Source organism: Argopecten irradians, chromosome 12, assembly GCF_041381155.1.
Source record: "Argopecten irradians isolate NY chromosome 12, Ai_NY, whole genome shotgun sequence".
Taxonomy (NCBI): Eukaryota; Metazoa; Mollusca; class Bivalvia; order Pectinida; family Pectinidae; genus Argopecten; species Argopecten irradians.
The window spans coordinates 19,520,828-19,533,031 of record NC_091145.1 but is presented as its reverse complement, the minus strand read 5'-3'; the positions used below and the strand labels follow the sequence as shown (position 1 = coordinate 19,533,031).

The 12,204-nt window shown below is 34.7% G+C and overlaps 2 protein-coding genes across 2 annotated transcripts in view; one reads left to right on the top strand and one right to left on the bottom strand.

The window, feature by feature from the left end:
* Positions 1 to 1,998: 1,998 nt before the first annotated feature.
* LOC138336872 (uncharacterized) lies at positions 1,999 to 4,738 on the top strand. Its single transcript, XM_069286478.1, has 2 exons — positions 1,999 to 2,437; positions 2,859 to 4,738. The coding sequence occupies exon 2, from the start codon at positions 2,953 to 2,955 to the stop codon at positions 3,859 to 3,861; it is 909 nt and encodes a 302-aa protein (XP_069142579.1). The 5' UTR covers positions 1,999 to 2,437; positions 2,859 to 2,952; the 3' UTR covers positions 3,862 to 4,738.
* A 6,467-nt stretch (positions 4,739 to 11,205) lies between these two features.
* LOC138336321 (uncharacterized) overlaps positions 11,206 to 12,204 on the bottom strand; it is a 12,675-nt gene continuing 11,676 nt past the window's right edge. The window contains exon 3 of the mRNA XM_069285759.1: positions 11,206 to 11,553. Coding sequence (XP_069141860.1) covers positions 11,407 to 11,553 — 147 coding nt within the window. The 3' untranslated portion in view covers positions 11,206 to 11,406. The remainder of the gene's footprint in view (positions 11,554 to 12,204) is intronic.

Genomic DNA, 12,204 nt, shown 5'->3' with positions numbered 1-12,204 from the left:
ATTGAGATTTAATCTCGCAAAGGGTTGTGTCTCTGCTTTCAAAACGTGATCAAATATGACGCTGAAAGGCATTTTCTTTCAGAAAACATCTTCGGGGCAATTTCAAAACTTTGTGTTACCTTTTAAATAATGATAAAAAATAATATTTACACCCATATTAGATTGACAAAGAAAGTATAATGATAAATGTATCGGTAGGCATATTCTTACTTTAAATATTGTTTAAACAAACCTGTTATACTGGTTACAACTATAATACCATTACATGTAGCTTCCATTATCAAGTACTGCAAACGTGGACATTTTCAACTGTTATACCATTGACTTCCACAATCAAATACTGTATATTATCGTTTGTTGATATTTTGGCTTAGTTAAAATTTTTGGCTTAATCAGTTTTGAAACTATTAGCGGTGTGATTTTCCCGCTGTGTACCCATAGTCAAATTGTTCACATGTCAAAATTTGCACTTGTTTTGCTGACATGTTCGCATGGATATTCAGCAGTGAAATAAAATCAGCAAACATTTCGCCACCGCGGATATTTCCATTTATATAAATACAGTATACATCTTGAAGTATCTTCAAGTCGACTGCACTGGATGGTACAAAGTTTCTTTTTAATTACTTTAGTATACTGCATATAAAAATGTCCCAATGTTTGTAGATAGCATGTGATTTATTGATGTTATATCTACTGCTCTTCCTCTCTCTTTATCTATCTATCTCTTTCTTCACTCTTATTTGTTTCCCTTTAAGAAAATAATTATGATATTAATGTTTTGATATAAAACTATCTTATAAGATACATATTATATGTGTTATAAATTGTAATGGAGAGGGTGTTGTAAGTTAGAATTAATTTGTGCCTGATCCTGTTGCTAATATGGCAAAAAATATGTTTAAACTAAAGTATCTTGGTACCCACATCAACATAAAAGTACATTTCGTCTATATAAATACAATGTAAATCAGCTGATATCTAGTAGGTGTGATGACAACCCCGGCCTTCACATTGATTTACAGAACAATAGAATTCCAAATCAACAGATAGACCATTTACAAGGAATTTACGACGCCATAATATTATTCCTCTGGGTCGACACGGAGGATTGTATTACATATGAAATATTCATCGGATCTTACCAATACACTAAACTTGATTTGAATATTTTAATTATATAATTAACATTTACTGGTGTGGCGTTGCAAAATACAGGACCGTATAAATAGGCCTGTTTCAACGTTACATGTCACAAATAGACCTGTTTCAACGTTATATGTCACATATCCAAAAAACAACAGGGTCTAGATCTGTTATGTGTAAAATAAAAATAAAAATGCATCGAACGTTTGTTTGATTATATGATAAAGCGTTTTTAATTCTATCAATGTTTTTTCTTCATTTCAGAATATTCCATTTGAAATTCAATATGAACAGTATAGGGAATAATCATAAACTATTATTTTGTTTGTTTATTTCCTTGTTTGTTTGTTTGCCTAATACGTTGTACATATGTCAAGAACTGAACATATATATATACTGTACACATGCATCTGAAAGAAAACGGCCTTATAGCATGCAGGTTAAGCGGATTATTGTTACATTACAGACAAAATAAACCGAATTCTCTGATTACTTAATCGACGAGTCGGACGTTGTACAAAAGAAGAAAAAAAACATTTGACACATAATTTATTAAAATAAAATAATTTAAAGTAAAAATAAAATCACTTCACGAATAAATCTATTTCTGGCAACACAATCATTGCAGTACAGTTAATTCCATAAATACACAGGTAAACATTGGCCCCTGGACTCTCCCTTCTATATTAGTTACAGTGTTTTTGTAATTAATGGTAATTAAACACGACCTGCCCTGTGGAATCATGCTAAGCGGTAGTGCATATATACCATGGTCTATCAGACTGGCTATTGTCATGGTATGGCCATGTGACAGGACTGATTAAAACTCTATGTCCGCCGATTATCATTCGCTTGACAGCCGAAACGGCCGGAAGGGGACCATCAAAGTCTTCCCAGAGGGACACTGGCATGTAATATTGCAGGATCGTATTGTCCGTAGCTTATTTTTGTCACCTTTCAATTTGGCTTAAAGCATAATCTCCGTATACTATTGCGCAAACACAACAATGCGATCTAAACTATATTTATTTCTAAGGGGTATTAAATCTCGGTAATCCCGTGCATTAATTCTTGATCAGCAAGTGTTTGGTTGGCTAAGACGTAAGTGTCTCGGTGTTCTGTTGGCCAGTAATGACCATGTTAATATATATAATAATGCAATATAACTTGTCGTTGACGATGGATTAGGGAATTAAATACCAGGCGACAGGACTAGTCCAGCCAACTATCGGTTAGTTACACGAGAGTGGGAGTACTGGATAGAGAGGACACTGCACAAAGGTCAAAAACGGTAAGATTACTTTACATATTTAGTGAGATAGACCCAAGATCTTAAAATAGTATGTTCTTAAATCAGTAACATTGTTATCAGTTAATTAATTATAATTCTTCTGCATCTGAAAACGTCAATTTCTGAAGTGGCACTCTGCTAAAAATATATGTACTTTTTCCCGTAGAATGTTTTTGCCAATAGAATTCCTTACCTAGCGGAGATGTTCCGTTATCTGATGCTGATCTAGTGAACACGTTCGTTCTAATTAATATCCGCGATGGCACGCATTCCTGCAAGTGTTGTTCTAAAATAACCTGTAGTTCATGATCATTGTCAGCGCGAACACGCACCAGGTAAACATATACAGCACTCTCTGGCTTCTCATCAATACTTATTGTTATTCTCGACTCGTGTTAAATAGACGTCTTTGTTTTTGCAGCTGCAGTCAACACAACAGTAGCAACAGTTACAGAGGAAATAGAAACACTGTGAATAGTAAACAGGTATACAGCAACGATGTACTTGGGAATTTAATGCAGCGCTTCTTGCCCCAGTATGTGACCCGTATAATATTCATTCTCTGGATTAAGATATTTTTTGAGATTTCTGATTCCATCACTATGACGGACTTGTGTTTACTTTCGCCATTAAAACGGAAGTTCATCGAGAATTGGATCCACGAGGTAACGAGGAGCTATGCGGATGGGACTATTTGTCGTGTGGTTCTCAGCTCGATCGCTTACGACCCGGACGACCGTGAGGAATGTGCTCGACCCAATGATCAAACACTTATCCGGATCTCAAACCATGAAAAACACAAAAAGTTCGTGGATTATACAACAAATAACAATAACAACAACAATAGCCAGGTGCAGCAACTTCCGGCCGTGACGTTGTCATACATAAATGCAGAAAAACTTAAAAAGAACGACAATAAGGACGTTTCTATGTTTGGATATGAGATGTACAACGACAAAAACAGAGACAAAAACGACCAGCGAGACGAAAACAAAAGATTTATCATCGTCGATCCACAGATGATAACCCCTTCCGGTCACACGGCGGTGGTCCGGAAGTCCGTCCAAAAACACCATGAGAACGAGGCTCCACATACACGTGTGCAAAGAGAATCTTCGTTCACGTACAGAAAAGAGACAAAGGAATTTTATGCTAAATGTAAGCTCCATTCAAGCAACAAAAATGGTTTTGTGATATCGCGTTCAAACTTCCGAAATCAAGGTGCATGGAAAAATCACAGTTTTCTGGACTTGCCGATACGATTTAGACATGATTCTCAGAAGGCAAATCGTGCCTCTCAGTTGACGATTAACTCTAAGGACTCGCCATCTTCCGCTCAGAAAATTGACGGAAACGCCAACGCTACACGGAGAACTGAGAGTCATAACACCAAAATGATCACTACTGCAGTTTGGGCATGGTGACATGGCGTCGTATGGTAACATGTAATAGAACATTGGTTAAATGACGTTGGAATGAGTTGTGAACAGCGCGTGTAGTACTTGATGACATCAACGGGTAGGCATGGTGATAGCACTTGTAGGACATTGTGAGGACGCGTTCGATTAGGTAATAGTGACGTCACGTTACTAGCATAGTGAAACAATACGAAGCATTTTTATGACGTAATGTATAAAATCGTGCGTATGCTTAGATAATGGCACGTGCAAAATATAAAGTGACAGCGAATGAAAAGAGTATCAAATGTGGCATGTTCGAATGTTTTTTTTGTGATTTCACGTGGCTGATATGACATAGTTATGTCACGGACTTATGATAGACATTACACGTGTAGGACAGTGGTGACAATAGGTACAGTTCCGTGTAATGTATATATGGATAATCAATAGCGTGACAGCACGTGAGAGGATAAACTTACACATATGATATTATGTAACAAAACATATCACGTGTCTTTCATCAGGATTTATTCCATTGTGTCTTATATTTCATGTTTACGAAAATATAATACAGTCTTTATCATAAAACACATATCAAATACGATTGTTTACTTACGAAATTTGTGTTATTTAATTCCTTTCCATGTAGATAAAACGGCGTATTGTTTTGGAACCATACTGCATCAAACAACTCAAAATAATGGACAAAATAGCGACTTCGGTTTGTGGTTATGATATTCAAACTTTCATGGATATTCGTGGACAGAAGATAAAATGGGCAGCAGACATACTAGCTTTATATATACAACACTAACTGGGCATTTTATTGTTATGCATTATCTTATATTGTTTAGCGAGTCTTCACGATGCCAAGATTTATGATACCAAAGAATAAATTCACTTTAAAAAGAATTTTGCTTTGTTTCCTTCTTAATTCGGTCATATTTGGAAACTTTTGACGACTTTTATGCATAGCATATCTCACTATATAATTTCATAAATATAGCAAATACTTCATGTTGATAAAGAGTACAGATGTCAAGACAGATCCCCTACTAAAATACAATACAGAAAGCTGTTAACACATTCAAGCAAAATATCCATCTATGTAATTTAGAAAACAGTATAAAAAGATCGCATGAGAGAGAAATTGAAGTGATGAACTGATTTGAACCTTTCTGCTTTGTCCTCTTTTTACGAGGTCGTCTCTTACTTTTGCATAATTTGTTTCACTCGGATTCAAGAACAAATAGTTCCCGATCATCAATCGGTGTTGAGCATTGCCCCTTTATATTTTTGTTCATTAAAAACGTAGCCTCACCCATCACGATATGGATCGAAAACGAATATAAGGTTTTGTATTACTCTGCTATATCCCTTAGATTACATATATATACTAAGTACACGCGTGCATGCGTGCATTTTATACATCAATGCTTTCGTCACGAGATGCAATCGGATCACTTCGGAGAAATTTCCGACCATCTTAAATCCAAAATTCAGCAGGATTCCGGAAATTACTCCGAGCTGTTGCGAATAACGTACTCGTGACTGAGGGCTACATACATGTACATGTGATTACGAGATATCTTTAATGACATGTGTGTAATATAGATCGATCTTTCCATCTCTGTTCATTCAAACTATGATATTCAAAAAATATCTATCAAGTATTTTCTATTCTTTTTTAAGTTTAATGTACATGATGGTACAGCTCTATGGCTGTTTCAACGAAATTCTATTACCAAGTGCGAGTTTTATGGTAATATTTATTTATATATTTATCTTATTTTATTTTCATTTTATTGCGGTTCCACACTTGCCCAGCAAGTTAGAGGTATGTCAGTATTGGGATCCTTTTACACCATTCAGCCCCTCATATATTTGCTTTTCCAATCAATCGTTTTCATTTTCCATGCTCCATTGATACTCCAAACTCATCCCCTTGTTTTTCCTCACAGACATGTAACGGTGTAACAAACAGTCGTACCTGCCTATAAAGGGCACCAAAGGGACATAACAAATATGTCCGTTATAGACAGGTGTCCTTTATACAGAGGTCAATTACATGTATATGGTAAATTTCATCAAATGAGGTTTGGGGTTGATGAGTATGTCCTTTATAGACAGGTGTCCTTTATAAAGAGGTCAATAATATATAGTAAATTGCAGGTCGATATAGTATGTTTTCATTTTGAGTATAATGTGAAGTTGTAACAGTATTACTTGTATAACATGCAAATTACAATATTTCAAAATAAAAACGTGGTTGAAAAGTCAGACCCATATACATGTATGCAGTATACGTATATATCACGTTTGTGAGTCAAGTCCAAATGAAATTCGTAACAATTATAAACTCGCCACATAGCAAAATCAATACGAAGTCACTTTAAGTGCAAATGTACATTCTTGACATTCCAGGGGTTAATATCACTCCCGTAATATCCACCCCTGGAGTATCGAAGATAGTTTACAATGTACGTATTAAATGGTTATTTTGTGTCACATAAGGTTTTGTGAAGCAAAAGAACGGAAACATTAATACATATGTAAGATATATATAATATATTATGCTGTGTTATGCACTTAATATATTAGAATCGATATAATATATCAATTCCAATATATTAAGTGCATCATACAGCATGTCCGGCCCCTGTGGCAATTATATTTATCCCTGTGGCTATCTGTGCAATGTTGAATCTGAAACCTACAGCATTGTCGCAATAAAGAACTAAGTACTCTTAGACTAATCCTACAGAAGATAATCTCTTCTTGAACTCATTCTTCTCACAAATCATTACCTATAATCACGTGACTATTAATACCGCTACTTTTATCTAGGTTAGGCTAGTTTTAAATACTAATACGTAACGCCATTACCGTGTGTTACACCTGTCAAATAAAAGCACAGGTATGGATAATACAATAGGATAAATTAAGGATATTGTTCGCCGTTAAACTTCAAAGGAACCGACAGTGGCAATACCTTAATAAAGCCGTGCACGTAGCTCTATTTCCCGACATTTATATGTGATTCTCATTAGCAATATAGTCCATATTATTATGGTTATTTAGGATGACAACCAGTAATATATTGGTATCATAATTATGACTTCTTAAGTACATGTATTCCATATGAGCCTCAAAAACATATAAGTTTTAAATTTTAGTGAAAAAATACCGAAGATGAAATCAATAGTCTCTCAATAATCATTTAATTATCTAATAGAAACTTCAAGAACAAGACGTGCAAAGTTTCACTGGTAAACGGTTTGTAAAAATATGTTTTTCTTTTTTTTAATTAACTATTTAATTATTGGCCCACAAGTCATAGTTTACATACGGAATGTTGAACCTATCATCTTATGGTAATTCCGTGAAAATTATACTGAAATAGCGATTAGCAGATCTAGAGATCTTGTTTTGTATACAGTAGAGTTACGTATGTTATAAAGTTACTATATACCTTGATGCCACTATAAAGTCTTGTATGTGTAAAATACATTAGGAACAAGATACAACATGAACTTTATTTTTTCTCTCAATAAATTCTAATTCATTCATTAATTATAAATTGTTTGATCCACATGTTAATTTCCCTGTCGCGTGTACCATTAGATCGAAAGAACGGTAAAACATTTCTCCCAACTTTAGCGTAGATTAACATAATCCACAGGTAATCCCCATATCTGTGAAATATCACGTACGTATACGTTCCATTGTTTTGATTTCTATTGAATATACAATTTGCGTATTAGTGAGAACACAAAGGAATTATGTTAATGCTGTGTAGTAAGTAAACGTATTAGTTTTATACATTTTGATACTACTATTGATACTTTTAAGTGTTTGTGAAGTTAGTAATTCAGAAAAAAATCTGTATAATTAATATGATTCAAGGGTTTAGGAAATCGGTTTGGAACGTACATGTATAAAATATTTTCATAATAGACAGAGATTATATTTAAGATGCTGTATAGACAATAAATGGTGTGAATTAAGACGTCGTACATGGGATCAATATCCGGAATGAAAATTATTATTTCTGGAATGCCAATAATTATATTCGTATTTTATTTTATTTTTTATTAATGATAAATGGAAACTTCTTAACCGTTTTAAAAGTATAAACTACGTACCTATGTAGTTGTCTGTTCTTGTTCATTTGTAGAATGTAGCAACATTTATAGCAATCTGATTAAAATACAGATCCTTATAACCACTCCGTTAAATAGAGGATATGACAACATCCCAAAAGGAGTAATGTCCGGATGACCTTTAGAAAAGGCCAATCAAATTGCTACCATCTGAAATTGGAATGTGAATTTCAGAATACGATATACTGATATAGTTTGAAAAAGCTGTCAAAATTATTTTCGTGTATGTAGTCATCTCGGCCAAATAGCACAACAAAGCTAAATGTATATGTAAAATAGGACGAAACGACGTTTGCAATTGATGTAGCAGTGTGTAGAAAATTATCTGAAGTACAGGTGGTATAAAGGTCATCCAAACATGATAGCTGATGAATATTTATGTTTGTTTAGACCTTTTCTAAGAAAAGAATATGTCGAGATGTTTTGAAACACCAGTAGAGGAAAAAAATATTCTACTAATAACAATGGAGAAAAAAAAGAAACAAAACCTGGAATCAATAAAACAACAGGCGGAGAATAATTTTATACATAATGGAGTAGATTTAATGTATATGTACAAATAAACTGTAGCTTTGTAACATAACTGTGTAAACTGTAACGGATAGAGATAATACTTTAGGATTCGCCCCTCCATTATTATGTGCAATATTCTGCCTGTAATTCTTGAATAGTGCTTCACCAACCAGCTGTACTTCAATATACATGTATACATTTTTATTGGGTCACCCGAGACGAAATCTCAAGTGACAGGTCTATTCTATTCGCCTTTTATCCATCGTCGTGCTTCTTCCGTCGTGCATCGTGAGTCGTCCGTCGTAAACAATTTACATTGACTTCTTCTCCAAAACTGCTGAAGCAATTTCAATAAAAATTTTCACAAACCTTCTTGGGCATAAGGCCAATCAAAATTGTGAACCCCTCAGGGGCTGTGGCAGGGACCAAAAGGGGTAAAAATGACTAAATTTCAAAAAATCTCCTTCTCCAGTCACGGATGTGGTAGAATCAAATACCCTTCATAGATGAAAAGGTCTTAAGGTCCTTTACAACATTTGTGTATTATATGACCCTGGGGTCTCACGGTTCCCCCTGGGGAGGGGGTCAAGCTTACTATTGTTTATATTGGTAAAACACATTTATGAACATTATTTGCTCAATTTTCATAGGAAATGAGTCAAACTTGGTTAGAATTATTAGCCTGAGATATAGCATTTTAATATCCATATCGGTCCTCGCTGGAGGACCAGAGGGGCGGGGCCAAACAGGGTCAAAATGACTTAAATTTAAAAAAAAATCTTCTTCTCAGTTCACAGGTTTGATGGAAGCAAATACTCTTCATTGATTAAAAAGTCTTTATAAAATTACTGACCGACTTCAAGGGCCAGTATATAGTGTCTAGATATCTTTGTTTCATTCTATATCCGAATTCAGATGACCGTTAAGGCCCATGGGCCTCCTGTTAAATTCGTTAAGCTTATCACTTTTTGTTTTAGATGTCAGCATTAGAGGTTAACATGCTCCTTATTTGACCCCTATCACCACCTCTGTCCATGGAAAAACAAATAATAACACTAAAAATAAAAGGCTCATGATAAATTTAATTTCGTGTTCAATTTATTTTCATTTCAACAAATTGTATTGCAAATAAATGGAAATGGATTTGGCAACAGGCAAAGTCTATATTAGCCACTCCATACCAAATCCTGTATACTGCAATTATCGACAAAATCTTTTAATATTTAATTGATGAACTTTTATTCCCGTTTTAACATCATTTTTATTCACAATTAACGGCCTGTGCAATTTTCTCTGTATATTTACATTGTGAGTGTTTCGTCACTCTATGAATCAACCAACTGACAAAAACAACCATTTTCCTTTATAATTAATTTTTATTAGTTTTCAAACTGAATCCAACTTACTGATTGGCAGTTTCTTTTCCTTCATACACTATGAAGAAAAAAATCTGAGAACGGCGCGAAAACCCGACGTAATTATGACGTCACAATAGAGACGTCGACGTTGCGTAATGATGTAGAAAAAATAATCCATTGGAAAATCAATAGAGGCGTACGCTTAAACGTATTTTCTGTTATCAAGGAGTCTGAAAAATTAATTATAAGCATTGATGTAACTTTTTAACTTCATAGGGTTATGAAATATATCTTGTTTGCAAACTTTTGAGAGAATCCGCTACGCAGATTCACACTATTTGCAAACAAAATTTCTTTAATACCACTATGAAGTTAAAAAAATAGTAACATCAATGCTTAAATGAACACACTATGAATACCCCATGAAACAACGATTCTCGTGCATCGATCAGCTGATTTCAAACAGTCACACCAGTTTCATATCAATAAAAAATAGTTTTCCACAATATTTGAATGTATAAACTTTAATATATTGTTCCTTGATATAGAATTAACTAAGGTTTACTATAAAAGGTCAATCAAATCTTATTTTAACTATATTTCTTGTTTATCGTTTGTCATTTGAAAAAAAAGGTCGACCGGAAGGCGGAAGCTTGAAAACGCGACATGGTGTAACGACATCATCCAGCTGTTCCATTATTCTCGTTTCTCGTCGTATATGGGTATCATGATTTTGAATATAATATAATAACCTTTCAATATTTTTTTCACATATATTAATCCAATGTAAATATATGGATTTGATGTTTATTTCTAATTTTCATAGCGGCTATGAATAGCAGAAGCTATCTACAGTGCAGCTCTCGCGGATTTTACAATGCCCACCAGCCCGTCACAGGCGTGGGCATCGTAGACTCCATGGCCACCGGATATATGACGGTCCGCGAAGATCCGTCATATAGCGTGGGCATCAACGGTGCCCATGTGATATCGCGGTAGTGAAGATCCGCGATATGAAGTGGGCCTTACTCCACTCGAGACATCGTGTTTCGCGACGATCCATCATATAGCGTGGGTATGTATATCATTTCAATAAGGGTAGTCCTTCGCGGTCTGCGATATGCCATGGGCAAGAGCTGCTTCTAGTTAGTATATAATATAACATATTGTATTCCGCTGGTTCGAGGTACATATATTACTTATCGCAAAGAATACTAGATTACTTAATATTTCTGTTTCAATCTTGTTTCATGTATTTTATGAAGAAGTAGGAAATGAAGTATAATGGAAGGAGAGAAATAGTTATTTCAATAAATATCAACGCGCATAGTGAATAACGTTCCCAATGATTTATTTTGTTAACAATTCTTACAACAAATTCACATCCCTACCCAAATTAATATAATCAACATGAACACCATTGATTTGAAGTTTTAATAACAATAGTAGTGACTTATCGAAAGCACGAGGGCGATATATAGCCACTATTGAAATGGGTACCGCGATCAGTGCCCGGAAGTCCCTCATCAGTGACGTTAGCTTTCGTTAGGCTCTCCATTCAGGTACAACCCACTACGACGCTCACTTTCAACTGGAGGTGTCGTACAGAAATATTCGTACACGTCTTTGTCGTCTGCTGCCTGTCTGGCGTCACAGATGGTCCCTTCAGGGCACTTACATTCCTATATTGAAACAAATAATTTTAAAATTATCAAAACCTACATGTCAAAAGTACATTATGCTCTTGAATCAAATTTATGTTGCCACTATCTAAATATGATTAAAGGATTGATTAATGTGTACAACTTGCTTCAATTTTGAATTGTTTACGAGTGATCTCCCTTAGCATGATCATACGACTTAGAAGCCTACTAACTTTCCGAAACGGCTTTTGATTTTTAAAATTGTAATGTAAAACGAGATTATCAAATTGATACTTTTGTAGAGTCGCAAAAGTGATTACAATGTAGCTTACTGTTAATACTACACTTATCATTACACTCCGAACAATTGAATTCAAAATAAATCCAAAGTTAGCTTTCGTAACGCGGATCATATATATGATCGCCGCCATCATCCTGTAATTACCCCATGTAAGTCAACCATAACGTCACTGTTACCTAGATCACTCATGCAAATCTTGCATTTGTTTGGTGTTGTACCATCGTTATACGTTATCATTGTCTGAAGAAACTTTTTATTTTGTTTCGGAAAGGTGTTTGGTCACTCTTAATTCGATAACAAATAGGATTTCGATATGAGGTTTACGTGTGTAAACACTCGTGTTTTGAAGGAATTATGTGAAAGTGCAAGTGATTTTAAGCCGCCAAGTC

Excerpts from the sequence above, each read along its gene's own strand:
- LOC138336872 (XM_069286478.1), top strand. The coding sequence starts at position 2,953 with ATGCAGCGCTTCTTGCCCCAGTATGTGACCCGTATAATATTCATTCTC.